The sequence below is a fragment of the Leishmania mexicana genome, chromosome 3 (assembly GCF_000234665.1).
Source record: "Leishmania mexicana MHOM/GT/2001/U1103 complete genome, chromosome 3".
Lineage (NCBI taxonomy): Eukaryota > Euglenozoa > Kinetoplastea > Trypanosomatida > Trypanosomatidae > Leishmania > Leishmania mexicana.
Window position 1 is genome coordinate 26,957 of NC_018307.1, and position 16,003 is coordinate 42,959.

General features: G+C 61.9%; 6 protein-coding genes across 6 annotated transcripts; all 6 read left to right on the plus strand.

The window, feature by feature from the left end:
* Positions 1 to 1,004: 1,004 nt before the first annotated feature.
* Positions 1,005 to 3,689, plus strand: LMXM_03_0110 (conserved hypothetical protein; the record flags this gene model as incomplete). The annotated part of the gene is made up of 1 exon (XM_003871633.1): positions 1,005 to 3,689. One exon carries the CDS (start codon positions 1,005 to 1,007, stop codon positions 3,687 to 3,689), a length of 2,685 nt encoding a protein of 894 aa, XP_003871682.1.
* Positions 3,690 to 4,432: 743 nt separating this feature from the next.
* Positions 4,433 to 7,210, plus strand: LMXM_03_0120 (conserved hypothetical protein; the record flags this gene model as incomplete). Its single annotated transcript, XM_003871634.1, has 1 exon — positions 4,433 to 7,210. One exon carries the CDS (start codon positions 4,433 to 4,435, stop codon positions 7,208 to 7,210), a length of 2,778 nt encoding a protein of 925 aa, XP_003871683.1.
* Positions 7,211 to 8,169: 959 nt separating this feature from the next.
* LMXM_03_0130 (putative acetyltransferase) lies at positions 8,170 to 8,718 on the plus strand (the record flags this gene model as incomplete). Its single annotated transcript, XM_003871635.1, has 1 exon — positions 8,170 to 8,718. One exon carries the CDS (start codon positions 8,170 to 8,172, stop codon positions 8,716 to 8,718), a length of 549 nt encoding a protein of 182 aa, XP_003871684.1.
* Positions 8,719 to 9,629: 911 nt separating this feature from the next.
* On the plus strand, positions 9,630 to 10,049 carry LMXM_03_0140 (conserved hypothetical protein; the record flags this gene model as incomplete). Its single annotated transcript, XM_003871636.1, has 1 exon — positions 9,630 to 10,049. One exon carries the CDS (start codon positions 9,630 to 9,632, stop codon positions 10,047 to 10,049), a length of 420 nt encoding a protein of 139 aa, XP_003871685.1.
* A 1,083-nt stretch (positions 10,050 to 11,132) lies between these two features.
* LMXM_03_0150 (conserved hypothetical protein) lies at positions 11,133 to 12,068 on the plus strand (the record flags this gene model as incomplete). Its single annotated transcript, XM_003871637.1, has 1 exon — positions 11,133 to 12,068. One exon carries the CDS (start codon positions 11,133 to 11,135, stop codon positions 12,066 to 12,068), a length of 936 nt encoding a protein of 311 aa, XP_003871686.1.
* An 868-nt stretch (positions 12,069 to 12,936) lies between these two features.
* LMXM_03_0160 (putative ABC transporter protein) lies at positions 12,937 to 15,111 on the plus strand (the record flags this gene model as incomplete). Its single annotated transcript, XM_003871638.1, has 1 exon — positions 12,937 to 15,111. The coding sequence occupies one exon, from the start codon at positions 12,937 to 12,939 to the stop codon at positions 15,109 to 15,111; it is 2,175 nt and encodes a 724-aa protein (XP_003871687.1).
* Between the last annotated feature and the right edge of the window lie 892 nt (positions 15,112 to 16,003).

Below are 16,003 nucleotides of genomic sequence, written 5' to 3' on the forward strand. Positions count from 1 at the left end.
TGACAACCACCATACATTGTTTGCCCCCTGCCTTGCTTGTCGCCGCTTTCTCTCCTACCCTCTTCTTGAGAGTGTGTGTGGGGGGGGGGGGCGGCTCGAGCTGGTGCTCACCAATTGGCCCCATCTGTGCACTCGGACGCGGTGCTCTCTCTCTCTCGTTGTCGCTGTGGTCGTGCGCATGTGGGTCCTTCGCTTCCTCTGAACCTTTTGTGTTGTGGTCGTTGTCGTCTCTGTCTCTCTTGCCACGGCTGCAGTCGCGAAATGAAGAAGACATGCAAAAGCGGGAGTGGCGGAGAGACGGTCCCCCTCCCCCTCTCCCTCCCTCAGGGATCACCTACCTCTGGCCACCGGCGACGCCGTATCTGCTCATCTTCACCGCCATTGGCATCCTTAACCTACTCATCTGGGCACACACCCACGCAAACGGTTACGGCATGTGCACACGTCTCCGCTACAGAGGAGGCGCCCTTGCAGGTCCCCACCCCTCGCTTTCCCTGGAGTCACATGGATGTGTGTCGGTGTCTGTCGATGTGACCTTTAACTGCGTCGTGCAGCATCGAAAGCCTCATCCTCCTTCCCTAACGAACAACACCAGCGCTCTTCTCCTCGTCGCCGTCGGTTTGTCTCGTCGTCGTGGAGTCTCATGTGCGCCTTTGGGCGTTGAGTTGTGGTGAGCGGGTGTGATGACACGCACTGCAGAGAAGATGCAGGCGGCGAATTTGGAGCCTGCATGTAGTCTCCCTCACCCTCCCCTTTTCATCTGCGGAGGGGGTCGTCCCTTCATACCACAACTCCTTTACTCTTCTTGTCCCTCTCCGCTTCCCTCCCCTCGCAACCACACGGATGCATCTCGTGACTCTCTGCCGCTTTGGCTGTGCTGGATCTGAAAAGGCACGACTCTACAGTGCGCCAAGTCGCTGCGCCACTCCTCCCCCTCCCTCTTGTCGCGCGTGCCGGATAAGCACGGACGGTGCATATGGGCTTGCAAGCGCACGTACACGCACATGCATGCTCATAACGAGATGAAAGGCATGTCGACTCTTGTGATTGGGCGCAAGGAGCTCTTCTCCTTCGCAGACCGCTACAGCTCACGGCGCCTCAGCGACTACAGCAGCCTGGCAGACGGCGAGGTGCTCTGCTGCCTCTTCAACCTCGTCTTCCCTGGCCTTCGTATTCGTCCAGCACCAGCGCAGACACACTCGAGCACGCAGCGGGCACACGCGAACTGGGAGCAGCTCTTTCGCCGCTTTGCACGGCTGCACATCCCCCTTTCGTTCCTCGATCCCGCCGCCCTCCGAAGCGGCAGTGTCGAGTGTGGCTTCAGCACGCTCGTCCTTTTCTACTTCTTCCATCACCTCTCAAAGCAGCCGGACTTCTCGGCCGAGTTCGCGCTCGACGTGGCCGAGGAGGTGACCACCTACCTGCAGTCGACCGACTGCATCGCCACCCTGTTGCTGGGAGGCGCACTTCAATGGGCTGCGGTGCCAGAGCCGCTGGCGGAGACGCTGCGCGTGCACCCGGCTTTCCACACAACTGCGGAGGCGGAGATGGCACAGGAGGAGGAGGCTGCCCGCACCTACCGCTCGATGTTTGCGCGACGGCGTACAGGCAGTGCCAACAGTGTCCACAAACTTCCTGCGACTCGACGTGCACATTCATGCACGACAGAGAAGCAGTCGGGAATCGGCGGCCCGAGCAGCACAAGACTCGCATACACCTCCTCACCCTCTGCGGCGTCGTCGTCTACCCCGGGTTTAAAAGTCACGGCGGATTCACCACCCCCGCGACCACCACTCCGCAACTCGTCTGCACAGTCCACTCGCTCCTCCACGTCTAGACTGTCGAGCAGCAACGATGTGGACTCGTCTGTCGACTTCTGTGGGCTGCAGCGCCAATGCAGCTCTGAGAGGCGCACGCGCAGCGCCGAGGCGTGTGACGTATCCCAGCCAAGGGCCCAAAGTCAGCGCAGCTCATCATGGCGTAGCGCATCGTCATCGCGCTCATCTGGGAATTCCCATTCCTCGACAATGACTGCTCTGTCATGCCAGTCCTCCGGCACGGCAGACACAGCTGTCGTAAAGCCGTCTCGTGTGCCCTACCGCTCTGCCTCCTCGGTGAGCGCCGCAACCGGGTCGCAGGGGTCAGCGGTGCCGTCGTCACGCGCACGCGACGTGGCGCTCGAAGCTGCACTGCAGTCAAAAGAGGCGGAGTGTGAGTCACTTCAGATGCAGGTGGCGCAGCTGCTGACTCTTCTCGCCAACACGCGCGCTGCCGACACCGCCTCAGCAGCCACCAACGGCGGGAGCCACGTGCGCAGTCCCAGTCCGCGCGCAGCAGCAGCGGAGCAAAGAGGTGACATAGCGGATGATGCGTCCACAGCACGACTGCAGCTGCACTACGCTGACCGCATCGAAGAGCTAGAGACACAGCTGCGCGCCTACCGCGAAGCCAGCGACAAGCGACAAGCGCTGTCCTCTCCCTCTCCCGCACCAGCAGCACCCGCACCCCCACCGCCATCAGGCGCTACGATGGACAAGGCTGCGCTGGAGGCGGAGATCGCGGCACTGACGGCGAACATCGTCGATGACGAGACGGGGACTACCGTCGTGGATGTGCATGAGAAGGCGAACCTGCTGCACTGCCTTATGCTGGAGCACCTGCAGGAGGCCCCGCGCAATCGTAAGCAGATGCAGCAATGGCTGTGGTCGATCGTCGCAGCGCACCACACAATGGAGGGGAGGTTGATGGCGGCGGTGGACCTACTGCGCCTGTGGAGCAGTACGCTCCCGGCCGCTGATGTTGGTGCGACCGCGGTCGCGAATTCTTCCGCCGCCAACAGGGAGGCTTCCTCAGTGGCGCAGCGGAGTCAGTCGACGGTCGCGGCGCCCTTCTCTGCGGCATCACCGGGTAGAAACTTCGACAGAGCGGACAGCAAAGGCGCCGACCACGAAGAGATGACAGCCTTGCGTAGTGCTCATTATGCGGAGCTGGAAGCCCTTCATGCACGGGAGCACCAGCTGGCGGCAGCACTGCAGGCAGCGCAGACAAACAACGCCGCAACGGTGCAGCGGGCGGTCCGGCGGGAGCGGCTGTGGAAGTCGCTGTGCGCGTCCGTCTACGCAGCGGAGCAAGCCTCCTACGCGATCACGGAGTGCCGCACAGCTGAGGAAGTTGAGGAGCGGCTGCGTCAGCGGGAAGAGCACTACGGCGTCGTAGAGTCGCTCACGCAGCAGCTGGTGGAGGATGGCGAGCAGGAGGGGGAGACATGCACGCAGCATCACAAAATAGAGGCGACATCTGGATCGCCTGCACCGTGCAGGTCGCTGCAGACGCTCGTGGCGCAACTGCAGGAAGAGCGCGCGGAACTCCTCAGAGACGTGACACGTCTGCACTATGCGTTGGCGTCGCTGGAAGAGGAGAGGGGCTCTACGGTGCACGCGGATGTAGTGAAGGTGCCAAAAGCGTTGCCGAGCATGTCTACCTACGCGAGCACCGCAGCCGCGCCGCTCTTCAGCGATGATCTTCACAGGAAGTCTGCTGCTGTTGCAGCCGGCGGTGCAGCGGGCACGAGCACTGCCCGTTACGAGGGCAATCCGTCGACTGGGACGTATTCGCCAGGCCCTACCAGTACACCTCGTGGGCTCACCTCGCTCTTGCAGCTCCGGGAGGGAGAAGAACTCCCGGCATGACGGCGGCTGCTGCTACGGCGTACTCGCCGTGGCGGATGAAGAGGGGGTGAGGGCAGGCGAACACCCACACCGCCGCGACCCCTTCGCTCCCTCGCACCACAGTTCTTGGATGTCGCATGAGCATAGACAATGTAATAGACGTGTTGCAGCCCCTCTCACTCTCTGTATGTCGGGGTGGTGGGGGACGAAGCCTGTACAGCTGTTCTCATAGATGACAATGCCTCCCGTTGTGTGCGCAAGGTTGACCCGAGCCGTTTCTTGCTTTCATCAGCGCACGCTGTCCGCTCCCGCTTTGCGCATTTATTTCATGGCGGCAGCGGCGGCCGTCTCCGGCGTCCATCTGTCGTTTCCTGCCCTCCCAGGCTCTACAATGGTTTGTGCCGCACCCACCTGTCTTTCCACTCTCGCTGTGTCGTGCCGGTCACCCAAGCGTGTGCGATGCACCTGCGCACGCTTCTTCCAACGCTTTATTTCACTGCTGCTTCCCCTCCAACCCCGATGCCTCTCCCTAGGCCGCTACACACAACACACCCGCTAAGACACTAGTCCAAGTGGTGCCGGTGACTCGAGTGGACAGCGACACGCAGGGGTCTGAGGGTCTTTCTCTCTCCGTGTACGCCAGCATGCAGACACACAGTACGGCCGTGTTACGCGCAGAGATCAACCGCCTGCACTCGCGTTGGCCACACAACAACGGCGAACAGGGTCTCAGCTAGTGGACACAGCAAAGGACAGAAGGGCGCATGTCAGTGACAGCAAGCAGCAGCCGGGGCTCTGGTGGGTCGGAGGAGGTCGAGGTGTGCGGTCGCGGCCGCGGCATTCGATGCATTGACCTGCCCGCCGTCTTCTCGACTCCCCAAGAGTGCGAGATGCTCTCCGTTATTACCGCCTTTGACCTTTCTCGAAATGAGCTGCAAGAGCTGACAAGCCTGCAGCCGCTCCGCTCCCTCACTCGCCTCAACGCGAGCTACAACCGCATTTCCCTTGTCGACGGGCTGCCGCTGCGCTTGACGCAGCTGAACCTCGCGCACAACAAACTCGAGCACCTCGACTGTGTCAGCCAACTCGTGCACCTACGTGAGTTGGATGTGAGCTTCAATCGCCTCACGAGTCTCGCCGGTCTGCACTCACGCGTTCCTCTGGAGGTTCTGCGCGCCGACGACAACCGCATCGACCGCACAAGTGACTTGAAGGAGCTGCGCTCCTTGCGTATTGCATCGTTGAGCAACAACTACGTTGAGGACCTGGATGAGTTGTTGTTTGTGTCCACCACGCCGGCCCTGCAGCTGCTGAACTTGGTGGGCAACCCGGTCACCCGCGCACGGCAGTATCGGCAAACACTGGCAGAGCTGCAACCGTCTCTCGTTTCGCTGGATGGTGCGCCGCTGACGCGCGCCGCGGACTACGAGAACGCCGCGCAGACTTCTCGGGGAAGCAGCAATGGCGTCCCCCCGGCTGCAGCTCATACACCTTTGTCGTTGGTGACACCGAAGACGGAAAAGACAAGGTCGCAGCGCGCACTCACTCAAGGTCCGCACCACCCAGCGAGGGAACCGCTCGCAGCCGTAAAGGCGCCGGCGACACACTCCGCAGCAGTGATGACTCTGGGCAGCAGCGTCACCGACTCGTCGTCGCGCCAAGGTCGCCACGGCGGCGCTGCGCAGTCGGTCGCTGCGAACGCATCTATCGGTGTCTCATCGATCGCCCTTTACGACTCCCCCAACGAGCGTCCTCGCGAACAGCCGCCGCAGCCGGTGAGGCGAACCGCGGCAAATCCTATAGCCAGGATTCCTCATCAGCCGGCGATGGCGGTGTCACGCGCTGCACCGTCGGGGCCTAGAAGCGCTTCCGCAGAGCCACGCCACAATCACTCAGGTGCAGCAGAGCCACCGCGGCACCCTCGTGGATCACCTGCGTGTGCGGAGGAGCGCAGTGAGGATGTGGATGACACCGACAGGGATGTGCCGCCTGTAGTGGAGGACTCTCGTCGTGGTTGCCGGGTGGCGGACGCCTCTGTGCGCACTCCAGAGCAGGTCCATCGGCAAGTTGGGTACGTCTCTCTGCACGCCACCCCCGCCACAGGCAGTGCAGCGGAACGCTTCCGCAGCGGTGGACGACTCCGTCCCTTCCCTTCGCCTGCCTCGCCGCAGCGCTGTGCGGCATCGCAGCAGGACTTGGACTCCACCACCGCCCAGCTACATGACAGCCTCGTGGCGAAAGAGCAGCTAGAGAAGGAGTGTCAGACGCTTCGGCGGGCGTGCAAGCGCGTGGAGGGACAGCTGGCTGAGGCCCGGCGCGTGATCTCGCAGCAGCTGGCGGAGCTGTCGCAGCTGCGACTCGAGCGCGATGCTCTGCGAGAGAGCGAGGGAACCATGCTCGAGCGTCTCGAGAAAGAGAAGCGATCAGGTCGCACGCGCGCTTCGCACCACAGCGACGAAGTGGCGACGCTACAGGCACAGTACGAGCGCATGAAGACCTTCTACGAAACCCAGCTCGCCGACACACGGCGCGAGTTGGCGGCGGAACGGGCCCGTCTTCTGCGGCTCAGCAACAGTGGCAGGTGCGGCGAGCGGAGAGCGGTGGCCGTGGACTGTGTCGATGCGGCAGAGAGAGGCCAAAGGTCGCCCTTGGCTGACGAGAGGCAGCGTGCAGCAGCACCAGCAGAAAATGGGACGAGCGAACTCCCTGCTGCTGCCTCTGCGAATCCCTTGCGCTGTCTGTCGCCAGCGTCTCGCTCTGCTTCTTCCTCGCATCCCAAGACGGAGGATCATGGGCCAGGCGGTGAGGTCTCTTCGACAGACGCTGTAGCGCAGCAGCTCACCTCGTGGTTGTACGCGAGTCTCACAGGAAGCGGGCACGCAGCAGAGACCGACGAAAGCGCGATTGCCACTGCTGTTGTGAGCGAGCTGCGCCGATCTCTTCTTCGCGATCCGTCTGCATCGTCGGCGCGGGCACATGCTGATCACGCGGCGCAGTCGCAGGAATCGGCGGATGCTGCCAAGGACAGCGTGGGAACGAAAGTCACGGCTGTGCGGCGTATCCTTGAGACATTTATTTCCGAACACATCGGTCAGCTGACGGAACCCCCACAGCAGATTGCCGACAGTAGCGCGCCTGCTCAACGCCCAGCCGTCGCGGCAGCTGCGGTGGATGCACCAACGCAAGTTGGTGGTGGCGGTAGTGCTCCGTCGCAAGCACGCGAGGCGGTGAAGAACATCGAAGCTGACGAGCCAGCTGTGGCGTGCCTCCTCCCTTCACGGCTCCCATCATCTCCTCGGTGCTCTTCAGCACTGCCCGCCCACATCTCGGTGGAAAAGGACGACGACGATGACACCGATACCGACACAGAGGTGACGGTGATGATCTCGCCGCCGGCGTCGTGCGCTGTCGCTGGCACCTGCCAAAGCGTAGCTGTGGCGGCTCTGCCTGCGCCTCCCCAGCTCCCTGCATCTGCACACAACACGCGCGTGAGCGCGGCGAAGGCGTTCCTGAAGGAGGTGGAGTTGCTGTTGGACAGCTAAACTGCGCCATCGTGCGAGATGCAGTGGAAAGTCGGCATGCGTCAGTTGGTTGTCCCCGTGAGGTCGATGTGGTTGTGAGACGCCGAAGCTGGTGCGCACGCGAGCAATGGCGGTGTCTGGCGGAGTTCGTCTGCGTCATGCTGAGGGGGGTTATCGATGTGAGCAGAACAGCAGCGAAGACGTGCGAAAGAAAGCAGTGGCAGAGAGCGCCCCCCCCCCGCATCACCGTCATCGCCATGGTCCCTCCTCCTCGCGTGTGAACACCTTTGTGGCGGTGGCGCGTGTGAGGAGTGGTCTATGCTGTGGCTGACTGAGGAAGCACATAGAAAGCAGTTGGAAGGAGCGACACCTGCGGAACCGCTGCTGTGTTGCAGGTTTCATTATAGAGCAAGGTGATACAGGACTGCCTCCATTGGCGGCGCTCACGGCCGCGGTTGAATGGGGGTAAACGGAGAATGGGAAAGCGATGCGTGTGTGGGTCTGTATGTGTGTGCAAGCGGTCGTTTATGTGTGCTGCCGGAGAGCCACCCGTGTGCACCGTGCGGCCCTCTCTGTCTCTCTTGTGATGCGCCTTTGTGTGTGTGCGTTGCACACGCCACGACGACTCCATGTTGTTGACTCGTCGAGTCGAGTTTCGCTCCGACTTCCCTCTGCCCTCTCGCTGGAACCTGCCTCACGCGCATCTTGGTCGCAACAATGCATGCGGCAAGCTCGGCGTACACACGCGCATATGGGTGGGGGCGCACACCGAATAACTGCACTGACGACTCCTCTTCCTCCCTCGCGCGCTGCCTTCCTCTACGGGCGCTGTGTCGTCGCCCCAAAACAACGTCCCCAGGACCCCGACCCACACCAGCAAGCGCCCCCGTCCTCTTCTCTGCTCACATCCCCGTCCACCTCTCTCGCACGCCGCGCGCACAAGAGCACCACCACCGTCTCGTTGTAGTCGTTCCATGTTAATGTCGGTGCCGTACGAGAAGAAGACGTTCCCCCCGCTGAGGGGCCTGCACATCCGCCCCATGAACGACTCGCGCCTGTGCGAGCGTATCAAGGTGCTGGACGACTACTGCTTCCCTGTGAAGTACACAGAGAGCTACTACAACGACTACGTCCGCAACAGCTTTCACGAGTTCAACCAGCTCGCCTTCTACCACGACATCCTTGTCGGCTCCATCACGTGCCGCCTAGAGAAAACGGCCACGGACAGCGATTACGTCCTCTACATCATGACCATTGGAGTTCTGGAGGCGTACCGCCATCTGCGCATCGGCTCCCGGCTGCTGCAGACGGTTTTGTCGGCCGTGTACAACGACACCCGCAACCGCATCGTGGCGGTCACGCTGCACGTTCAGGTCGGATCGCCAGCGCTGGAGTTCTACCGCCAGTTCAACTTCGAGGAGGTGCAGCTGGTGGAGAACTACTACACTGACCTCGACGAGTGCAACGCCATTCTGCTCCGCCGCGTCGTGCCGCAGCCGCACTTTGAGCATCACAAGAAACTCAAGTAAACGGTGATGACCCCCGTGTATATGTGCGTGGCGGCCGCCGGTGGCATTCGCCGCCCTCGTGCGCTTGTGTGATTGAGAAATAAAGGATGACAGGGGAGTGGGGTCGCCGTGTGTGGCCGTGTGCGTGTCGGGGTGTCGGCGATGGTCCCCGACGTCGCTGCATCCTGCAGCTCGATCAACGAGCGATCATAGCGAGAAGACGACAGTGCCGCCCTCACCCCTCCCCCAACTCGCACTTTGCTAAGACAGTTCACCGTTGCGAGCACCAGAGAAGTTGTGTCGTGGCGAGTGCACAGCCACACTCATGCACCTCTGTGCTGACAGACACACAGGCACCTCCCGCCTGTTTCCTCTTGACGTCCGCCAGCGGCGTTCGCGTTGACGGCGACGCATAAAAGAAGCGAGGGATGGTGCGCCGATGCGCTGGTGTATCTTGGTGTGCGCACTCCCCCCCCCCTCTCTCTCTCAGCGCTTGTCTCGCTCCCCTTCGCACCCTCTGGAGTGTGTCTTCGAGAGAGAGAGACGGGAATGACTGGGGCACGCTTTCTGTGACAGCCTCACGCTGATGTACTCGGCCCAGTGTGCACAGCGTACCGCAAGCACCGGCACTGCCTTGCCTCCCTCCCTCCCTCCCCCCCCATTCCGCTGTCCATCCCTCCCTTCCCTCCCCTGCTGTACCCTCTGTCACTTCTCTCTGCGCCTTTGCTGTATTTTGAACGGATGTTGCCTGTGCGCTGCGCTTCCCGCATCTCGCGCATCTTCGTGTTTATGCGCCCCCTCCCCTCCCCTCCTCCTCCGCCGCCGCCTTGCCTTCGCGTGCCCACTCGGCCACCGTAAGCCTTTGCGAGCTCGGCAGCGCTCTCCTGCGCTACCATCCATCCCTCAGCCCCAACACGGCTTTATTCGAGCACATGCCTTACTACCCCTCCGGAGAGAGCCGTGAGTCGTACATCACGGGCATCCGCCCTGGTGGGCGGTACGGCGCTGTGCACGATGTGGAGAAGCGCCGCGACAACCTGCCGGACAACGTCTTCCACTACATCAAGGAGGCCGTGCAGCGTGAGGAGCGGCTGCGCTGTAACGAGGAAGAGCAGCGTGCCCGTATTCGCTTAGAGATGTTTGCCAAGAAGCCCGGCCAGCATCGCAGCAATGGCGCCACGCTCGCAGCCGGGGGCAGCGGTGGCGCTGAGCAGTCCGCAGCGATGTTACAGCTGGAGTGTGAGACGCTGGCTCGCGAGCGACGTACCGCCTTGCAGGAACTCTACCAGCGCGAGCGCAAGGATTGGGAAATACAACTCGGCGCACGCGGACTCGCCACTCATCGCACTTAGTGAAAACGGCAGCATGCCGCGCGATGCCATCACTCCCTCTCCTTCCGTCCGGCCTTTCGTTCGTTGTCTGTTGGTGTATTATCTGACCTCTGTCGCCTGCTCGGTCGCCGTGCGCAATGGTGCGCTCCTGCTGCTGCGTCCCCCGCATGCACAGTCAGTCTCTCCATGCCCCTTCTGTCTCTCTCGAGCCCTGTGGCCGTGGGCACGGCTTGCCGTGATTATTCTGTGTGCACGCACGCCTGCGCGTGTTGCCGACAGATGGAAGCGAGGAGAGGCTGGAGGGGCGACGTGGAGGAGGCGGCAACGGTGCGCCACCGTCCTCGCGGCACCCCCTCCTCCCTCCTCCTCGGCTACCCACCATGTACATTAGTTCTTTGTGAAGCGGCCGCTGCGACGAAGGTGGGGGAGGAACAGAGCACTGCACACACATGTGCTGTAGCACATTCTCGCCATCGAACACACAGATAAAAGAAGAACCAGCGGTCAACGGTGCTGCTCATCTCCGGCAATCATCACCATAGAACAATGTGCAGCTGGGACGATCATGGATCGCTGTGCATGGCTGTGAGCCGTAGTGCATGGATAGAGAGGCACGCTTGCTGCTCTCTCTCTCTGCCCCCCCCCTCCACCCATCAACTCGTTGAAGTGCCGCCCCTCTTGTGGCGGGAATTTCTGGGCGTGCACGACCTCGAGGAGCTTGCTAGGACACGTACAATTGGTGGGACTGGACAGAGAGAACGAGAGGAGCGCAGGACAGGAGGAGGCCTGTGGACCTCCTCGCCTTCTTCTGAGTTCTTCCTCTCTCTCCCCCTACCACCTGACTCCCTTGGCGTCGTATGCAGCCCCTCCGTCGTCGTCTCCCATGGGGCGTGTGGTCAATGCAGTGGACACGCCCCCTCGCCCCTTCCCAACCCCCCCGCCGCCGCATCGCTTTTCCCTTTTCGCCCGTTCTCTCCCGCTCGATCTCCACCTCAGTTGCCTCCGGCCACCGGCGCAGTAACACAAGCTCGCGCGCGTGGCTCTGTTGGTTGGCCTCACTCCTGGAACCGCACACACGCTTCCCGCTGCTCTCGTCGCTCGCCGATGGCCGCACCAGCGTCGCACTACACCTTGGCAAATCTCAAGAAGCTGGGGCTCTGTGTCCCGCAGGTAGCCCTTTCCCGCCAGCCCCGGCTCCGCCCGCATGTCGGCCACTTGAATGGCCTGGTGTACCCGCTGCCGTACTACGCCATGTGGCGCGGCAACCACGACAAGTACACGTACAACCAGGCAACACCGGCGCGCTGGGGTGAGGGGAATACGAACACCATGTACCACCAGCACTACGCCCACGCCAAGTGCCCCACCGACTACGGCCGCGGCGGCCGCGAGTTTCAGTTTCTCTCCGTACAGCGAGGCAAGCTGAAGCGCAAGCCGCTGCCGACGGTGCAGTACGTCGACCCGAACTCGAAGCCGCAGTGGGTCTTCAAGTCGTGGCACAACCCGCTCTCGGCGCCGAGCATGTGGGAGAGGGAGGTCCAGTACCCGGAGCACACGCCGGAGCACACGGGTGCTAAGCGGCCGCTTGCCGTGGTTGCGCCCAAGACGAGTCACAAGCATCTCTTCCTCATGCACATGGAGAAGGTGGCTGTGACGGTGTCCCCGCTGCTCTTCGGCTACGGGCACACCCTGCAGAAGGCCGCCCTCGACTTTTACCGTCGCGGCCTCAGCGCCCGCTCGCCGTTCCCGAACGACAAGATGTTCCTCTACTACTCCATCGACCACGTAACCCCGAAGATCGAGGTGACGTGGCTGGACGGCAGCGTGTACGTACCACCGCTGATCGAGGGCGTCAATGCGCAGGACTTGATCCAGATGGTGATGGAGCAGGCGTGGCTGGCAGCGGACCGCATGAGCGCTGAGGGCCGCGTGCTGAACCCTATTGCGATCGACGACTATAAATGGGAGCAGCTGATTGCCTTTAAGCAGAAGCGAGCGAAGGGTGCGGAGGCGGCAAAAGGCGGCTCGAAGAAGAAGTGACCTGCGTACAGGATGTGCCCGCATCGTCACAGCAGCCGCAGCCATCGGGGGCAAGACAGGAAGACGTTCGGATGGCGCTGTTTGTGAGCGCGCGTGCGTATTCGCCGGTTGGCTCTCTCACTCTCTCGCGCATATCGTAGGGTTGTATTGTGTGTGTGGAGGAGGAGGGGTGCAAGGGGTGGCGTAGGTGTTGATGGTATTTGGTGCCTGGACTATGACGTGTCTTCTTGGATGGGGTGATGATAGCGAGGGCTTCGGGGGTAGGCGGTAGTAGAGGACGGTGAGCAGCGGAGGTGGGGGAGGGGAGGCGTGACGATGTGCTTGAGCAGTGCTCTCACGGAGTCTTCCTCCTCCCCTTCCCGTTGCTCGCCCCTCCGCCTCGTCCATCTCCGTCTCTCCATCACACGTGTACACACAGGCTTGGGGCCCTAACCCTACCCTCCTGATCGACTCCTTTATCAACGCCTATCGCTCTTACCGGAGTACTGGGGCGCTGGGAGAGCAGTTGCAGCGAGCTCGCGTCTCTCCTCTTCTTGCCGTCCTTTGTGGTGACACCAACGCGTACGACTCGGTGTGTGTGTGTGTGTGTGTGTCATTACGAGCGGGCGATGGCGCGGCCCCAGGTGCGGTTACGCGCATACATGCCTCCCCACATGTGCGACTATACGTACTCTCCCACCCACCCACCCCTCTGCTGTCTCTCTCTCGTGGACAACCCACTGCAACCTCGTGGTGCGCCTAACCGCCCCCCCCCCTTGCCATCAGAGAGGTCGTCCTGCACACACGAATCACGTTTCGTCTGCGCCCCCCCCTTGCCTCGTCACCCATAAGCGTAAACAGACAAGGCTGCCCTGCAACACCAGCAGCGATGGACTTGGTGCAGCTGCAGCGGATCCTCAGCACGTACGATGAGCGTGTGGTGAAGGTCTTTGTGAGCCACGTCCCGGAACTGGGGCTCCGCAAGATCGATGACTGCGTCCTCGAATACATGCTCAAGATGCTGGAGGGGCAGACCTCGTCGGAGTCGTACCTGCCGGAGGAGATCATCGAGGAGACGATGAAGCTGTACTTCCGCGAGTTCGATGTTTTCAACGACTCCGAGGAAAAGCTGAGCACGAGCACCGCAGCCATCTGTCAGCAGATGCTCAAGGAAGGCATCACGAAGAGGCCAAGCGAGGAATCGAGCCGGCTCGCCAGCGCCGTCAACATCGGTCGCCAGTACGAGGAGAGTCTAAAGCGGGCGACAATGATCAAGAGTGTCGGCAAGGTCACGACGGCGAACACGAACGAGGACTGGACGTGGGAAACGAAGCGCAGCGCAGCCAAGGACATGCGCAAGAAGCGCAAGGAGGATGAGAAGAAGGCGATGCTCGCTGAGGAGTACGAGGAGTTCCTGCGCAAGCGAGGCATCTCGAACACGACGGCCGTGACAAAGATTCATCACAAGGGCGAGGGCACGAACTACAGCACCGATATCCGCTGCGAGGCCATTCACATCCAGCTCGGGAAGCAGGTGCTACTGGACGACACGGACCTCGTGCTGCTGACGGGGCACAAGTACGGCCTCATCGGTCGCAACGGTGCGGGTAAGACGACACTGCTGCGTGCCCTGGCAGAGCGCGAGCTGGAGGGCGTGAGTCCGTTCATGCAGATTCTGCACGTAGAGCAGGAGATCGTCGCGGGGACAGAGACGCCGCTGGAGGTTCTGCTGGCCACTGATGTCGAGCGGGCGCAGCTGCTGCGCGAGGAGCAGGAGCTGCTGAAGCAGAACGACACGGAGGCCAACACGCGGCTGAACGAGGTGTACGCTCGACTGGACGCGATCGACGCCCACAGCGCCGAGGCGCGCGCGGCCACCATCCTGCATGGCTTGAGCTTCACGCAGGATATGATGACCTCGCCGACCAAGCAGCTCTCCGGTGGTTGGCGCATGCGTGTGGCGCTCGCACGCGCCCTCTTTGTCGAGCCCGACGTGCTGCTGCTGGATGAGCCGACGAACCACCTCGATCTGTTCGCGGTGCTCTGGCTGGAGCAGTTCCTGAAGGACTGGCAGAAGACGCTCATCGTCGTCTCCCACTCCCGCACCTTTCTGAACAACGTCTGCTCCGAGGTCATCCACCTCGTCGGCCACCATCTGCACTACTACAACGGCAACTATGACCAGTTCGAGATCACGCGCGTGGAGCAGGAGCGGCAGCAGAAGAAGCAGCACGCCGCCCAGGAGAAGCAGCGGGCGCACATTCAGGCCTTCATCGACAAGTTTCGCTACAACGCGAACCGGGCCAAGATGGCGCAGTCGCGCATCAAGGCGCTTGAGCGGATGGAGATGGTGGCCGACGTCGTCACCGACCCGCAGTTCGCCTTCACCTTTCCGGATGCCGAGCCGGTGTCTGGCAGCTTCATCGAGATGGTGGACTGCGAGTTCGGCTACAAGCCCGGCGTTAGCCTCTTCAAGGACGTGAACATGGGCATCGACGAGAGCTCGCGCATCGTCCTCGTCGGCGCGAACGGCGTCGGTAAGTCGACCTTCATGAACGTGTGCACTGGCGCTCTCGAGCCGCGCAGTGGTACGGTAGTGCGGAACAAGAAGATCCGTGTTGCCCACTTTGCGCAGCACAACATGGAAAGCCTCACCCCGCAGCTGTCCTCCCTCGAGTTCCTGCGCTCCAAGTACCCGCACATGGAGGATCAGCAACTGCGGGCGCACCTTGGCAGCATGGGCCTGTCGGGCGAGCGCGCGCTGCAGCCGATTTACACCCTCTCCGGTGGTCAGAAATCGCGTCTCGTGCTCGCCTGGATCACTTTTCAGAAGCCGCACCTTCTGCTGCTCGATGAGCCGACGAACCACCTCGATATCGACACGGTGAACGCCCTCATCGAGGCGCTTCTGACGTACAACGGCGGGCTGCTGGTCATCTCACACGACGAGTACTTTATTACGTCCCTGTGCGATGACATCTTTGTCTGCGAAGACAACACTGTGAAGAAGTTCGATGGTGACTTCGCTGAGTACCGCAAGCACGTCATGAAGATGATGAAGTGAAGGCAGCCAAAGGCGGGCATGTGGGGGGGGGGTGAGGCGGACGCTCGACGCTTCAAGCGAGCGGAAAGGACCCCTTCACGGACGGGGTGGGTGGGCGGACTGACTGGCAAGCGGATGATGACCACTGCGTGACTGAACACAAAACAAAGACCGCACACACACACACACGCATTGCCTCTCGGTACGGTCACTGTAGCCCAAACTGCCCAGCCGGGTGGTGCTGGCGGCAATATCGGGCGAGAACAAGTTTTAAGTTGGCAGCTAAGAAAATAGGTAAGAGTGAGGGACGTCGTCGCCGACGGCGCACACTTTTCGGCAAGCGCGGCCACAGACGCGGGCAAGGCAAGGCGGGCGAGGGTGAGGGAGAAGATAGTCGCGCGGTGAGGCCGTTGTGGGTAAGTGCCGCTGGCTCGGCGATGACAAAGGGCGTGTGGACGGCGGACACGCGCTTCCTGTCGCCATACAAGCGCGCACATAGCTGGCCCCATACGCCATGTCTGTCTTTGCACATGTCGCGCATCAGCCGCTGGACTACCTGCGGGTGGGGTGGGGGGCCGCTGGGAACGCCTGATGATGTTGTGTTGTGTGGGCAAACACATGTGCGGGTTCTAGCAGAACTCATCCCCCCCCTCCCCCTCTGTGCAGAGTGCATGCCTCTCTCCTTCTCTCTCTCGCTCTACCACCAACCTCCTTGTTGCGTCCCGACGACTGCTGCCGCCGTTCCGCGCATTCTTCGGAGCACTGGCGAGTGTGGGCATGTATGGCATCTTCTCATGCCTGCTCCAGATGCACGGCACGTCGATCAGCCCCATCCCCTCACTCCGTTCCTCACACTGGCACACGCGTGCACGACGCACACCGGTAGATAGGACGCACACTCTTGTACAGTGAC